Raw genomic sequence first — 16,924 nt, forward strand, 5'->3', positions numbered from 1 at the left:
AATGGTCTAGGGTCACTAGCTGGAGTATTAGAAGAACAGAAGGAATTATCTTGAGGACAGAAGCTAGACAGTCACACATCTTGCCTTTCCTTCCTTTGACTTACATTTGGTAAGAGTAGGAAGGCTTCAGCTGAGGTTATTGTGGTTTTCCTCAAACATTAGGACCACATGTATTTTCTACTGAGGTTGTAGCTGTTGAATTTACCCTAAATCAAATTAGCTACAGGGAACATTAGGGAAACCAAAGGATAAAACGTGATGACTTTGTTAACTGTTACTAGGCTCCCAAAGTCCCCAAGGCACAGCAGCCCCCAGCAGTGTTGTCACTGCTGGGTTTTCATTTGTCTTGGGAAGAGCCCATAGCACACCCTGTGCTTTTTCCTCAGAAACAAAAGAAAAGATACCTCCAGTTTGAGCTGCCCCTCCTGGATTTTATAGCAGGTGGGGTAGTTGTAAGGTAGAGGGTACCCATGAAAAGATTCTGCACCTACCAGGGGCAGCCATGGCAGTGCCTGCTTCTCCTGCCCTCCTCATCCCCCTCCCTTTGCCCCACCCTCCATGTTGCCACTCAGAACCACCAGTGATGCAAAGCCTTGGCCCGTCCTTCACAGACAGGAACTTATCCAGTCAGGAAAGTGGCAATATCTATAGAGTGCGAATACCCAAACAATGAAAGAAGCGGCCCCGTATTACTCATCCAGTTCGAGGACTTTCTGGCGAGTACTTCTGGGCACCTACCCAGCCAGGGCTCTCACTCCAAGGTCATTCACTGGCTGGCTGAATTCTAGACAGTTCTTTATGGTCAGGTTTTGCAGTCTAGAAGGAAAATAGAACTTTTCTTTTTGCATATAGCATTAAATAGTATTGTTACAGTATCACATGCAAACTCATGCTGCTTAGGAAAATGCAACCTTTAAATAGGACCTGTCCTGGCATTCTCGTGGTTCTTCTGCCTTGTCTTAGTGGGTTTTTGATGGTGTTTGTTTCCTTGTGATGCATCTGGGGGACGTCCTGCAGGAGGAGAGAGGAAGCAGAGCTGGACTTTTCTTACAAAACTCAAATGCACATGTCTTCCACTTTGCAAGTCCTTCTCTCTCCTCCCGTGGTTCTCATTTCGCTCTTTTTATTGTTCTTCACCCTCTTCTTGGGGGGAGATTGAATCTTTTATTGATTTATTTTTAAATGGACTTGCATGTTTCGTCCTGGATGTTGGTAGTAACATGTTCTGCTGATATTTCCCCGTATTGTAATTTCTTTTCACGTGCCTGCATTGTCTTTGTTTGGGTTCCAAACGTTAAAGGCATCTGAAGGAGAGACTTTATCTGAGGGTTTGCTTCTTTGATTGGGATTTTATCTGTGTTGGGGTTTTTTGTTTGGTTTGTTTGTTTTTTTTTTTTTGTTAACTCACAGTGACAGCTTCTGTCTGCATATATCGGACAAGGACGGGGCTTTCCTAATACCTTTCTCTTTTTGGAAGAAAATAAATGTAAAGTAATAATAATTTAAAAAAAATAGCACAGAAATAAAAACAGAAAAATGCAAGGAGAGAAAAAATAAGGAGGAGTGTGTGGCTTAGCGATCATCCACCAGCCAATTTTTCTTTTAATGTTAGCAGAACTCACTCGGGATCCAGCCCTCCAAAGCTCCCTCAGCGTCTACGTGCATGTCCGCTTTAAGTATTTACACATCAGAAAACAGTATATTTGTCCTGGAAATGTTTTGTTTTTGTTTTTTCCTTTGAGAACATGCAGACAGGCAGCGTAGCCGTTTATTGCTTGCAATCATAGTCCATGCACAGAAAAGATTACGGAGAGGGAGGGAGCAGGGCCCTATTGCATCCTTAGCTTTTCATTTTCGGTTTCTTCTTCTTGTCCATTTGTGTGTGAGGGTTTTGTTTTGTTTTTTAACTTGATTTTGTTCTGTGCCCCTCTATATTGCAGTCTCTATCGACAGGCTGATAATTAATCAATACTTATTTGTATTTAGATATGGCTCATAAAATCCTGAGAACATGGTGTTGGAGAAAAAAAAGGGGGGGGGAGAAGGAGAGAAGAGAGTGAAATAAAAGAATTATGTAGCAGAAAACCCCCCGAAAACTCTTATAGCTGTTTGGTAAAATTATGAAGAGACATACAGTGAAAAAGAAGAGAGACAAACTGAGCAGGCAAGGAGAGACAGAAAGTGTGTGTGTGTGTGTGTGTGGGGGGGGAAATAGAGAGGAGGAGTGGAAACAAGGACAAAGAATGGAGGGGAAAAAGGGGATGTATGTATGTTTGTGAAAGAGGAATAGTAAGAGAGATAGAGAGAGAGAGAGAGATGACCCAAAGAGGGAGGAAAAGGCGGCCATTTTGGATCAGGAATATGGTTCCTCTACACAACACTTTCTTTCCAATGAAACCATTTCTCTTCTGCTCTTCCATTATCATATCATTCCCTTTCTCTGTTCCCCTTCACCCCATGCTTTTTTTTTAAACCTTGAAAAGAAATGTCCAGGTGTATGTTTGTAGGGAAAATTCAAGCAGAGCCTTAATATCAGTCCCCCCTCACTCCCCCTCAACACCTGAAGATGTTCTCCCCTCCTCCCCTTTCCTCCAGCACACACCTAGGTCCAGTGGGAGGAGGAGGAGAGACAGGAAAGTGCAAATTCAATCTTGTTCATCTCTCTGTCTAGAGAGAGGTATATAATCTATCCTTTAAAAATAGTTGAATGTATAAAAGCTTTTCATCCTGGTTTGTAGAATCCATGCTATAGGATGGCAGGGATGGCTGAGCGTGGGGATCTCTCTCCACATGGGGACTCGAACGGGGTGGTGAGAGGAGACGCTCTGGGCGCTGCTATTCTGTTTAGGCTCCGGGATTTTTCATGTCCTTCACATCCATGATGGCATAAATGAAAGAAACAAAAAACACAGACACACACACACGCAATAAAGGAAGAGGAGGAGGAAGGGAGGGACAAGAAACAAAATCATGAGAATTATGGATTACAGCCTTTACTGTGAGGTGAGGGAAGTATTGTAAAATCAGGAGTACAATGGTGACAGCTCAGAGACACAGCAAGGACCAGAGCTTAAAACCTCAAATGCTCTAAATTTAGTTATCCAAATTCCCTTTCCCAGTCTGTACCTTCTTTTCTCCTCATATGTACTGTCTTCTCCATCCGTCATCATTCCCACTATCCCTTTGCATCCCATATTTTCATTATCACTAGATAAGGGAGGATAAGAACATAAGAATAGCCATACGGGTCCATCCAGCCCAGTTTCCTGTTTCTAACAGTGGCCAATCCAGGTCACAAGTACTTGGCAGAAATCCAAATAGTAGCAACATTCCATGTGGAAGCCCCAAAGAGTAGCAATATTCAATGCTACCGATCCCAGGGCAAGCAGTAGTTTCACCCATGTCTGTCTCAATAGTAGACTAAGAACTTTTCCTCCAAGAACTTATCCAGATCTTTTTTTAAACCAGCTACATTAACCGCTTAACTATTCTCTGAGTGAAAAAAATATTTCCATGTAATTTCATTGAGTGTCCCCTGGGACACTGGGAGTGAGATTCATGCAGTGCCTCCGAATAGGAGAACATATTCTAGAAAGCAGAAGGGATTCAAAACTGCCCCCCTCCAACTCCTTCCTCTCTATGTAACCACAATTTTAATGAATTCCCTCATTTTAAGTCACAGTTTGGCTTGTGGTTGGATATAAAGGATTAATCTGGGTCTTTGTTCACTGCCTCGAAATTCTGACTGTATGGGAACTCTGGAGCTACGATCATTTTGATAGTAAATGGAGCACCAGCAACTTTAATTTACAAGAGACAGGTAAAGAATTCATCGCCATGTCTCTACCTCTTCCCCCACACTATCCTCTATTATGCCAGGGCTGGTTTATAGATTCTGTCCCTTACTGCTTCTGCTCAGAGGTGATACACTTTGCTTGATGTTGCTTTGGCAAATATGAGAAGAACCATTAAGCAAAAGCATATAGAGACATATGTAGACAAGACATAGGGGAAGAGACGAGGGAGGGCATAGGTGTCCTCTGTGGGTGCCCATAGCTAGGTTCTAACAGCATTGTACTAGTACTTGACCACAGGCCTGATCTAATTGGCAGCACTTCAGTCATTCACTTCTTCCATATGTCTCACTGTGGCCACTCACTCCTTTCAGACTAGAGGCTGCTTAAGTTTGTTTCAGTTTTGGTTACGATGCTGAAACTGGCCCAAAATCCATTTTCTGTCCGATGTTGGTTTCAGCCAAAGGCAACAGCCATGGTTTCAGTTTTGGGGGAAATTGACCATGTATTTTCAATGGAAGCCAAAAATGCGTGCTTTGTTCTGTTTGTCTCTCATCTTCCCGTCCCCTCTGAACAGGAATTGCTTTTCCCCCTGCCCACCTGTAGGGGCCCCCCTTGGGCCTATCTTACAATCCCTGGAAGTCTAGGAATATAGTCAGGGCAGGAGTGATCCCCATATAATTCTGCTCTCAAAATGGCTGCCATGACATCTAGTGGTAATCTTGTGAAACTGCAGCAAGAAGTCATGGCAGCCATTTTGAGAATAGAGCTGATATAGGCAAGAGCAATGGGGGATCACCCTTGGCTTGACTACACAACTAGACCACAAGAGATTGTAAGCTATTCTGGGTGAGCAAGAAAGCTACTCTTTGCATTCTTTTGTGATGATAAGTTCCTTAGGAATTAGCCTCTCAGTGGAGTTTTGACGTCAGCTGTCCATTCTAAATATGGCGTAAAGTCAGCCACTGCAAAAGCCCTGTGGCTTTTAGTTTCAGTTTTCATTAACCGAGGTCCATGTGTGTGGAAGATATTTTGCTTGGAGGTAAACTATGGTTTTCACTATTGAAATTAGTATATATATTCTGGCTTGGATACTGGGGAATTCCAAAGAATTTCCAGGCTCTGTTGGGCGTGATGAAGAGGCAGCGTTTTCATCACACTACTTGTGGCATGAAGAAGCTAGACTCTATGAGAAAGGAACCTGAGAATTTGGTTTTCAAGCACAAGTACTGATCAGCTTATAGTGTTACTAGGGAAATGATACTACAATTAAATGACATTTATATATTAGAAAATGATGTGAGATATGCATTGCTCTTCATTGTCATTTTTCAAAGCATATAAGTCCTCACATTCAGTAATATCAATGTGCTTTTTAATTCTGGATTGCTCAGCAGGCTGGTATAGTGTCTGCATGAATCTATATCATGCTTCTCCTTTGACTAAATACAAATGAAAAACATCTCAGTGCTATTTTTTTTTTTTGTTTTGTTACTTGTGAACAGTGAATCATGATTTTTTTTTCATATGTTCTCATAAAGTTCCTGCCTAACAAGATTAACGACATCTACATTGACTTGGGAACCTAAACGTGCCAGATTTGTTGAGAAGTCTTTGTTCAAATGGCTCTCCCAGTTCTCAGCCTGTACTTGCAGTTCCTGGGACTGGAGGGTAATAATCTCCTATGAGCAGTGGGCTTCCGACTACAAGCTCTGACAATCCCCAGCGGGCCTCATTGGTTCATATTCCACAGCCAAACTTTACGTTTTCAGGTTTGGTTTCATCTTTGACCAAAACCAAGTGGTAAGTTTCAACTGCAGTTTTGGTCCGTCCAAAAGTATTCAGACAGTTTTAGTAGCAGTTTCGTTTCAACCAAAACCTCTATCTGCAGCCACTCATTCCTTCCAAATGAACCCCCATCCCCACCTCTAGTTGGTCACAGGGAGCTGCAGTGGTAATTGAGCCCAGCACAAAATCTGTTTATTCCTTGGGATCTAGTTAGGTACTTGGGACCTGGGTTGACCACTGTTGGAAACAGGATACTGGGCTTGATGGTCCTTTGGTCTGTCCCATCTCTTATGTTCTTATGTGAACCAAGTAGGTCAATCGAGCCATTGTGACATCACTGATGAGGTTGGCTCTTAGGTATTGGTGAAATGAGGCATTATGACATCACAAAGCTTTGGGTTTCTGCCTGGTACTTGGGACCTGGGTTGGCCACTGTTGGAAACAGGATACTGGACTTGATGAACCCATTTGGGTCCTAGGTATCTCGTCACGTGGATTAATTGACTGTATTTTCAATAAAGCTTGCATCTTGGACATCATCTTCTCCACTGTGTTTTTGTTTTCGGTTGCCTTCTGGTTCTGTGGAGTATCAAGGGTCAATTTTTTGCTTGGACCTCTGGACTGTCCCAGTATAGCAGCTCTTATGTTCCTTTGTTCCCCAAGATCTCAGTCTGCTCCCTAACCATTAGGCTACTTCCCAATTTTGTAAAGGTAACATGGCTGAGATAACAAAGAGGGAAATGGGAGGTACCTTATGTAAATTATTCACTGAGAGACAAACAGACAGATGGAAGGAATTTTACATATCTTAGTGGAATTCATTTAAGGGAGGAAAAAAGACCTTTTGGAACAATGAATGTGTACATATTAAATGGAGGAATCTGGATCAGAATAAGTGGAAATCTGCTCCCCACGACTTTAGGGGAGAGGGACTTAGATCTGAGGTCACTGTGGGTGAATATGTTTTCTAGCTGAGCTATCTCTGATGGTTTGGACTGAAATGGGAGATTACCTTCCAGAGGGGAAACCCTGTTACTGATGGTTTCAGGGCTCTTATAAGTGTTGGGGATTCCAGACCCCAGCAGGTGTGGACTCTCAGAGGCTCTCCTGAAGAAGGAAGAGCAGTTTTTGGGAGCATCACTTGACAGAAGGAAGAGCATCAGGGCAAGTGGCTATTGGGAGTGGTTCAGGGCAGAAGTGCCTGTGGAGGCACTATTGGTACCTAGGGCCTGGAAGAACAGAGGCAGCCCTCTAGTGGTGGTTGCAGAGCTCTGTTAAGGGCTGGTAATTCTGAACCCCCAAGAGGCTCTTCTTGAAGACCCAGCAAGACGAGAGATGGCTCCCTAGCTGTGACCAGCAGAGGAGGATAGCTCTTGGGAGGACAGTGGTCCTCAGAGCCTTGGGCCACCTGCCCAAGAAAGCCACTACCTTGGAAAACAAAACTGAAAGAGTTGAAAAGATTAAAAAGGTTACAGGTTCTGAAAATCTGGGTTGCAAATTAACTTTATTAGTTTAAGTGCACAAGCACTGGTGGTTTAGGAAGGTAAATATCAGGACTGTTGGAAATTGTTTACAGCAACTGAACTAATATGATGAGACTTAAATTCATAAGTAAAAAAATAATCCTATCTAAATAGTTCAATCAAATCTGTTTATAGTTATAGCTTAATTTATTAACCAGCCTTGTTCACAATCAGGTTTTTTTTTTCAATTTTTCTTGGGGAGAAGAGGAGGGTAATCCCATCCAGTAACATCTCTTTTTCCCAGGTGGATACACTGAGTGCCAAACAAGTGGGGGACCAATGGAGACTGCATGGACCCAAACAAAGCCATTCACTCCTTCCAGACTTCTCACTGCAGCCACTCACTCCCTCTATTTGCATGGGAGAAGGTGACCCAAATTCATGGTAGCACACTTAAACCTTGTTTCAATGTTACCCTTCTTGCTTAGAGAGGAGAAGTGAAACCCCTTCTTGCTTAGAGAGCAGAAGTGAAACCCTTTGATGTTCTTTTGAGTTGGGCTATTATGAAGTATACAGTGTACAGAGAAGCCTGGTGTCATTTCTGTTTTTGTGAGATAACTTTCCTGTTGTCTTCTGTTTGTTTTATGAGGGGTGTTCAATAATTTATCTTCCTCAGTAGGAAAGAAAAGAACAGCTCCATACACTTCATCCACTTTTCCTGCAATGACGTTAACCCCTATGAAAAGAATTCTTCTGCTTGACCTTCAAACCAGGACGTCACAGCTTCCTTGATGTCTTCATCACTTGAAAACCACTGACCACGGAGAGATTTCTTCAAAACTCGGAACAGGAAATAATCCGAGGGAGTCAGGTCAGGGCTATAGGGTGGATGGTTCAGCTGCTGAAACCCACATTCTCGGATGGCAGCCTGTGATTGTCATGAAGAAACAGCATGCCTGCTGTGAGATTTCCTAATCTTTTCTCCTTGATTGACTCATTGTGTTGGGCATAGCTCTCCCCGGTTATGATTGTCTTTTGTGACATGAACTCCAGAAGCAAAAGTCCTTCATCATCCCAGAAGACAGTTGCTGTGACTTTGCCTGCAGATTTTTCTGTCTTGAATTTTTTTGGGGTGGGGGATGACTTGCGCTTCCACTGCATTGACTCCATTTTGGACTCAGGATCTCTGTGATAGACCCAAGTCTTATCTCCAGTCACCAAACGATGAAAAAAATTCACTTGGTCCTCACGGAGCATCTCCAAGTTCTCCTGACAGCACTGGCGTCAGCATTCTTGGAATTCATCTTGCACTAACCTTGGACATGCCCAACTTTTCATGAATTATTTTCCACTGTACCTGCTGAGAAGCCCATTTCTTCAGCTATTCGGGAAACTTTAATTCGACTGTGTGACAAAATTAAATCCTCGACTTTCTTGTACTTTTCTGTGGAAGTTGCTTCCACAGGCCATCCAGTGTGAGGGTCATCTTCAATGGACTCTCTATCCCTCTTAAACTGCGTGCTCCAAAATTTTATTTTGTAGAATAGGGAAGACTCACCATAAACTGAAGTCCTGAGTTCATGGATCTCTTTTGCCTTTTTCCCTTCTTATGTGAGAAATGTTATCACTGAAAGAAGCTCCAAATCCATCTGTTTCTTACTTGATTCGCACGAGGACTCTCCTGACATCCTGTCTCTTGGAATGTTAGACTCGCACTGAGCCGCAACTGTGCACGAGTAACCTTGAGACATGTCATAGCATGCACAGACTTGTTTCAACACGATTGCTACTTTCTTTCATACTTAGGTAGAATAAATTATTGAACGCCCCTTGTATATTGTATCTTATGACTTAGCTGTATGTTTATTGTACCCTGCACAGAATTGTTGGATGCTGTGAGTTATACATTTTTAAATTAATACATTTGCTCTCTCTTTCAGTACAAATGCTCCCATACTGAGCTGGTAAAATCTGAACGCGTCGAGCCCTTGCCTGAACCAATATGGCCTCTAAGCCTTATTCTTTCTTAGTTCTCTTAGCTAACACTCCAGACCAGTTCCTCAAAAACATAGAGTATTTCCTTTTCTCTTCTGTTCCTTCCTAGGAGAGGCTCCCTTCCTCCAGGAAATAATCCTTTCCCCCACCTCAGTTTCTCCCCTTTTCTCTACACTTCTTCCCCCAGGTCATGATTCCTGTCTTGCTCAGTTCCTCTCCAGGACATTTTTTTCTTTCCTCGCTTCTGCCTCCCATGTAGGTGCCTCTTTTTCCTCCTCACTTCCTCAACTGGAAATGCCAGGTATCTTCTCCAGTTTTTCCACTAGGAAGGTCTTCTTTTTCGCACCAAAGACTGCTTTCATTAATCTCCAATAACTGTTTCCTTTCCTCCTCAGGATCTGCTTCCATTAATCTCTAAAAATGGTTTCCTTTGATCCTCAACAACTGCTTCTTTTAGTCTCCAGGAGCTGCTTCCTTTCATCTCTGAGAATTGTTTCCTTTAATCTTCAGAAACTGCTTCCAGGGACTGTTTTGTTTAACCTCCAGGAACTGCTTCCTTTAATCTTCAGGAACTATTTCCTTTCTTCTCCAGGAAGTATTTATTTTAATCTCTTAGAATTGTTTCATTTAATCCCCAAGAACTGCTTCCTTTCGCCTCCAGGAACCACTTCCTTTAATCTTATATAGTAACATAGTACCGGTAAATGATGGCAAATAAAGACCTGAATGGTCCAGCCAGTCTGCCCATAAGTTGTACTCATTAAAAAATACATGATTAGATTAACTTGTCTCTTCTTTGATATTTCTGGGCCATAGACTGTAAAGTCTGGTATTGTCCTAGGTTCCAAATGCTGAAGTTGCCGTCCAATCTTGAGGAAGTGTGTCCTTTCAGGAACTATTTCCTTTAATCTTCAGGAAGTGCTTCCTTAATCTCCAGGATTTGTTTTTCTTTTCCTTAATGAAATCTTGGTTTTCTGTTCACTTCCAGGAAATGTTTGCTCTGCCTAGTTTCCAAAGCTGCTCTTATTTGTGAGCATTAATATTAGAGTTTATGTTACATGGTCCTGCCAAACCACACAGGACAATTACCTCTGCTGGCCCCTATCTCCCATAATCTTTATTTTCTTAGTAAAAGTTGAAATCGTGTGCTATGGCCAGGGTTCTAGGTAATTGATTAGGATAAGATGAGCTCATGGTCCTCCTGTTCCCGCATATTGCTAGTCTATGAAGAATGGGCAAAGAGGGATGCCCATTTTTCATGGGGGGTGGGACATTGCTTGGATTTAGTGCTGGACTGACACCATCATCAGGGGTTTATCATAGCTGTGAGGAAACAGATAATAAGGCATAAATAAAGTGAAGAAAATTGAGCTAGAGGTTTATGATCAACCTTTTTAAGATGTTAAGCCAAAGATTGAAGTGGCTAAACAAACGGTTGAAGGTGTTGAAACCCGAAAGCTCAAACATTTCTATACTAAATCCCTTGATTGGATAGAAATCTACCAGCTATATGTACCCTCTCAGGGGAAGCAGAGTTAGGGCAGCCATATTCAGAGAAGAAGGGAGAGATTCAATCATCCCACTGTTGCTCATCCCTGCTACCATTTTATCAATATTCAAGTACAATTATTTACACTGTGCACATATAAACATCTGTACATTTCATGAATTAAATATACGTACCTTGCTCACGCCTTAGCAACACTATGGGGACGCTGGATGGACCCTACAAGATGGTGGAAATGGTGGATATTAATAGAACTCAAATATTGACCATCTCTTGCATGGTGAATGCAGATTCATTTGGAAATACTTTTCACCTCTCTGCCCCAAACCCTCCACCCCTTGTTCCATGCTTTGACCAAACTCAGTTAGAAGGACCCCTATGTCATGTTTTAGTATTGACCAAAGGACACTGAAGATGGATAGATGGATGGTGTTGCTGTGCTGAAGAGCCTCTGTTTAGTCTCAGCTCTTTCCTGGAACTGGTACTCTTTATTTTTATCTTTTCCCACCTACAAGAACAGCGAGGGTCATTCTGAGGCCTGTATGTCTGTAAAGATGCTTGTGTCTACCTCAATCAGAAAACGAACACGGATCACCTCATACGATATCCTACCCACAATCAATTGTCATCAATCAAAAAACAAGGAGGTATTGCAGATCATTTATACAGTATTTTTGGAAATTCAATGCACATTGGTGTCAGAATTTTATTTGAAACTTAATATATCATTTTTGCTCCCACTATATTTGATACCATTCATATGGTGCCCCACTTTATCAACAAACTCACCCACATGAGAAATAAATTAGGAGGTTGAAGTATCATATAGATGCTCTGTTCTCAGTAAAGGAACCTCTTATAACAAAGATGTTATTTCAAGTCTTCATCCTGGGGGTACATGATATAATCATTTACTATAAAACCTCTTTCCTATCCTTTCATTTATCCATTTTATTTTATTATTATCTAACTTAGGGTTCAAATTTTACTATTTATCAATCTAAAAGGTTTTATTGTTGTATCAAAAACTAAAATCAATTCATCAAAATGATTCAAACACCACTAGTTAGTAAACACTAATGGTTGAAGAAGAACAGCAACACTTATCTTTGTAGCTTTATTGCTAATGCCAACGTTGGAGAAATATGAACTACCTCATTGGCAGTTCTCTGCATTGCCATTCCATGTTCTGATACATCCCCTGTATCAGAAAGCAGGGGATGTATCTCACTGAGCAGGGACACTGAAAAGGACTGGGGTGGTCCAGGGTGGAAGAGAGGTCTCACTTTAGAAGCACTTCCTGGCATTGGATAATCAAACTAGCAACCTATGGTTTTCATCAGCTATAACAGGCCTTTATGTCTTACGAAACTTCTGCATCAGGAGCTTGCTTACGTAGGCTTTTTCACAGACATTTTCAAGAGGAATAAAAGACGTTAGCAGATATGGAACTAAAATATGTCACTTTGGAGGATCAGCACATCACCATCCTCTCTTCAAACTAGTTCAAAAGCTCTCTCTGGGGGCAGGGAAGAACCTTTTATACCTAGACAAAATTTGCCTTGAGCTACCAATCAAGTTTATTTAATGGTTGATATACTGCTGTTGAGAAACCTTTCAAAGGTGTGAACGGTATATATGAAACTGTGTTACCATCTCCAGTGCCTGTACCTACATGGGAGAGTGTTGGAGCCTTCGGGCTGTCACTTTACTGTGGCTGGGCCTTTTGAAGGTGACTCTGTGCTCACAACGAGGCTTTAGCAGGTGAGAACGCTAACCCTTTGGTTCAGATCCCCATAGAAACTGTGACTGCATTCACCATGACTTTTCCAGTCAATATTTGCTTCACAGATGGAAGTACAATTAACAACTTAGAGTAAACAAGCAAAAGAGAGACAAGTCTTGAAAAAACTTCCATTTCTCTAGGCCTCCATGGGGATGGGTGCTGGCTTCCTGGAGCACGGTGGGAGTGGGAAGGCTTGAAGGAGCAAAGGTGTGGTGCTTGTGGATCGAATCATGGGGTTTGTGAAAATTGAGAGTCATTGAATTTTAGGCACTTTTGTAAGCTAGAACCAATGAGGGGGGTATTTCAGAGTCTAACTGACCAGTGTATATTGGTGCCTGCATCTGAGGCCTGTCTTCTGTGACCCTGTGACAGGGCGAAAGATTAGTCCTCTAAGAAGAGAGATATTTATTTCAATTACTAGCTGTGAACCCTGGCTTAGTTTCTAGTGAAGGCTGCCTGATTCGACTGGTGAATGAGACACACAGATAGGATATATTTGCAAAAGGCCAGGAAGGAGCCATGAGGCCTAAGAAAGCACATTTCTTGAGTGACTACTTGAAGTGTGGAGTAGAGTCTTGTTTTCTCGTTGTAAGTAAGCACTGACCCCTCTGTCAGCCCATCAACAGATGAAAAAAGACATCAACAGTACATAAAAGACAAAGAATGACATCTTACGGACACAGATGGAGTAGAGACCAGTTAGGGCTCCTGTTGCCCCTTCCCCTCACCCCACCCATGATGAAAGGATGCATATTAAGAGGAGGCAGTTTGGAGGTATGTATATACCCAAAGGCGAGCAGTTTTGCCTTTGTTTCAATAGCTGCAGAATGTGACCATCGGAGGGTATCACTGCAGGACCGCTGGGTCTGAGCCGGCACAGGACTGACCTCTGGATGCTGCAGTGCTGACTCATAACAGCAGACGGGCTGCAATGCTGTTGCTGAGTGCATGGTTAACAGAGACAGGGTTTCTGTCTGTGTCATTGGAAGAATATCGTCTCCCCGGTGACAAAAATACAGCCACAGAAATGCAGTTTTGCTCTGTTAAATGACTCTCTACATATACACCCATACGTGTGTACATGCATACAGAAAACACATGGATCAAAGGGACTGAGCCGAAAGCAGCACACACGCAGCCAGCTCCTGTGTGTAGGACCACCTCCTGATATAGGTCAAATCCATAAGTGTCCCTCAGTATCTGTGGCCCTGATATTCCAGTTTGTCTAAGACAAGCCCAGCAGTGCATTATGTGGGAGGATGATGAAAAAACATGATGCATAAAGGGGAGGGAATGGAGTTGGGACTGGGAGAATTCAGTTTAATAAACCCTGAGATGCTTTCTTCCTTGTTCATGGTAACCCATCAGTCACCATCTGATGATGTCATGGGCAGGAAGAGCACTGAGTGAGTCACCCTCTGATGATGTCATGGCCAGAGAGCAAAATCTGGTAATGACTTGGACAGAAAGAGCAATAACTATCAGGCACCATTTGATGATGTCATGGGCTGAATGAACAATAAGTGAGTCACTGACTGATGTCATATGCAACAAGAGCAACGTGTTGGTCGCCTTCGGATAATGTCATGGGCATTTAATCGTCAGACCCCATTTCAGAGTATAGTTTAGCAAGGAAAAGAGAAAATGTATGGTACTTTTGTTTTTTGGAAATATGATTTTTGGTGGCTCCAAAATCCCCATACAGAGCATTGGCTCCACAGTTTCCTACCCATGACATTGTAAGCCTTCATCTCCTCCTGCCACGTCCAGTCCCAGTTAGGGTTAAGCAGTACAAAAATTAATATTGCTCTTTCTGTTAGCTTGGTGTGGACAGTGGACTCATAGGAGCCAGCTTTATGGGTGCTTCAACACCCCCAATATTGAACAAACTCCTTGACTGTGTCCAGGGAGAAGTAATTTCCATTGGGTTAGCTCCCCCAATCATTTTGAAAAGTTGGCTCCTATGAGTGGACTCATAGCACCTAGCTAGCAAACTTAGGGTTACCTTATGGCTCCAGAAAAATGAAATGGGAATAAAATCCAGATGTCTCAATCTGTCCTCTTTTTTCTGGAGCCATAGGGTAACCCTAAAAGCTGGCTTGACCTTGTGATGTGAAGCACCTGAAACCCACACTGTGACAGGAGAAGCCCTTGAGAGGAAGACTGGAGCTCGCACGCTGCCTTGTGATGGGGTGAGGATGGGGTGGGGGTGGGAGTGGGGAAAGCAAAGCATTCTAGCTACAAGTTCAATGAGGGTGGGAGCAGGGTGTGCCCCCCATCCAGGCTACTCACCCCTATGACATCATGAATCCTACTGCTGTATCCAAGAAGCAGCATTGCAATTGAGGTCATGCAGGAGGGCAAAGTCCTGTTTGAACCAGTCGCCGCTGTTCTGAGGAGATGGAGTGCAGGCAAAGGCAGCTGCAGAGCCCAGGGAGCAATGACAATGGTGCATGGTTGATGGATGGAAATAAAAGAAAACATGTTCTCATGTAGATGACTGAAAGCTTTTCTCGTTCATTAGAAAATGCAGTGCCTCAACCATTCCTAGCTTCTGGCATACCAGAAAAATCACACCCTTTCAGGAACTACGAGGTCACTAAACACCCCTCCCAGAGCCCTCATAAAAGTTTACATGGGCAGGGCAAAGAGGGAATTCGTATACTGGAGCTGTGCACTAGAGGGGTGTGTAAGGAGTGACTGGAGTCCAGTGATTGGTGTATGTGTGTGCGCGTGTATAAAAAGTGGCTAGGGTCCAGTGCTAGAGGTCTGGAATGCCAGACCAGGATAACACGAACATTGATGTTATATATACAGGCAGTCCCCGAGTTACAGACACCCGACTTAAGTACAACTTGTACTTAAGAACGTGGTTGCGGCTTCATTTGATTTCAGAGCAGAATTTCCGGTGGTATAGACTCCTCCACTTCTCCTGTTGCAGATTCAGCAATGACACAAGGTCACATTAAGAACAGTGTGTGGTTGTGCCTGCTTTACCTTAGAGGAAACTCTGGTGGAGACAGTTGGCCCTTTTGTCAGCTGGGAGCAGAATCTTAACATCTGCAAGTTCTGAGTTACATACAAATCTGACTTAAGAACAGCTTTAAAAACGTAACTCATTCTTAACCTGAGGACTGCCTGTATACATACTGTATATATTTGTCTCTATATAGATCTTTTCATTGTGCTAAATTTATCACTTGAGTGAAAAAGATTGACATGCAAAGGTGACATCTATGTGATGACACTCACTGTGCCCTTGTTCACAGAGTAGGTTAATATCTCACGCAAAGGCACTGTAATCTCATTGATGCTTCACCGAGGACAGGATTTTCTGCCAAACACCTTGGGAGTTTGGTTTGATAGCAATCTATCTTTCACACAAGACATCTTGAACATGATTAATTCTGGATTCATGGTTCTGTGCTCTCTTTGAGCTCTTAGGAATTTCTTGGCCTTTGACTCTTTCCATACCGCTGTTCATGCCTTCCTTATCTCTAGGGACTACTGTGTGTAATTCTATCTATTCCGGTCTCCCTCAGTTGCAGATTAGACACCTTCAGTCAAAACAGAGGAGTCTATTCCTTCTGTAGTTCACGTAAGCATGATCATGTCAGCCCTCTCTTGCTGCACCTTCATTGGTTTCCCAATCAATATGGGATCAAAATTAAAATTCTCATTATTACACCTAAGGTTTTTAATTCTGGGACCTCTTCCTATCTCTCATCCTCAACTGTTCCTTACACTCCTTCTTGTTCTCTGCATTCCCTAGATTCTAACAGAATGGTCCTTCCCAGCCCGAAAAAGGGAGCCAAAGGAGGCCTCAACGACGAGAAAATCAAGGCACAAGAAAGGAGCCGTGAGGAGGAGATGTCAATAATTCAGCCAGGGGTGTGCAGTTCAAAGTTCACTTTATGAATAGTAGCACCAGATGTTTTCCTGCTCGCTTCTAAATTTGACCTGTATTGAATGCTCTATTTATGTGATAGAACTACCAGCCATTGAGACTCTTGACAAAGGCATAGATGCCGAAACACTGTCAGTGTCGAGTCTTTGAGTCCTCGCAGTCCTACTGTCCACAAAGTGAACTTTGAACTGCACACCCGTGGCTGAATTATTGACATCTCCTCCTCACGACTCCTTTCTTGTGCCTTCCCAGCCCAAGACAGACACACTTAGGGGGGAATTCAACCACATCAGTGCACGCTAAAAATTAAACCCTATAGGAAAATAATAACATTTAGTGTGCACTAACCCAGTTAGCGCCAAGGTTGGCAGCTTTCTGTTTCCTGGCTTCTGCCCTATGGAATTCTCTGAGCGATCTTTTCCCCAATTTAAAACACTGTTAAAGACCAATTATTTCTTTAGCTTTTAGCCCCATGTAATTGGGAAATTGAGTCGGGGGAGACTTGGCGCTCAGCACGCTGGTTGCTTAAGCTGTTTTAAGATTTATTTTTTTTAATGAATGTATGGGTCTTTCCTTTTGAAAATGGAATTCCTTTCTTGTTTCTCAATTTGTTTTATGTTCTTACCCACCGATATTCAGCTGGAGGTAGCCAGCTTTCTCCCGCTGAAAGTCAGGCTCGCCGGT

At 42.8% G+C, this 16,924-nt stretch overlaps 1 protein-coding gene across 2 annotated transcripts in view; it reads right to left on the reverse strand.

Annotated features, from left to right (window-relative positions):
* Positions 1-2,746: 2,746 nt before the first annotated feature.
* The window catches only part of LOC117368341 (potassium voltage-gated channel subfamily C member 1-like), a 48,370-nt gene continuing 34,192 nt past the window's right edge, over positions 2,747-16,924 (reverse strand). For both annotated transcript variants that reach the window (XM_033961918.1, XM_033961917.1), the window contains one exon: positions 2,747-2,868. In XM_033961918.1, coding sequence (XP_033817809.1) covers positions 2,747-2,868 — 122 coding nt within the window. The remainder of the gene's footprint in view (positions 2,869-16,924) is intronic.

This window comes from Geotrypetes seraphini, chromosome 10 (assembly GCF_902459505.1).
Source record: "Geotrypetes seraphini chromosome 10, aGeoSer1.1, whole genome shotgun sequence".
NCBI classification, from domain to species: Eukaryota; Metazoa; Chordata; class Amphibia; order Gymnophiona; family Dermophiidae; genus Geotrypetes; species Geotrypetes seraphini.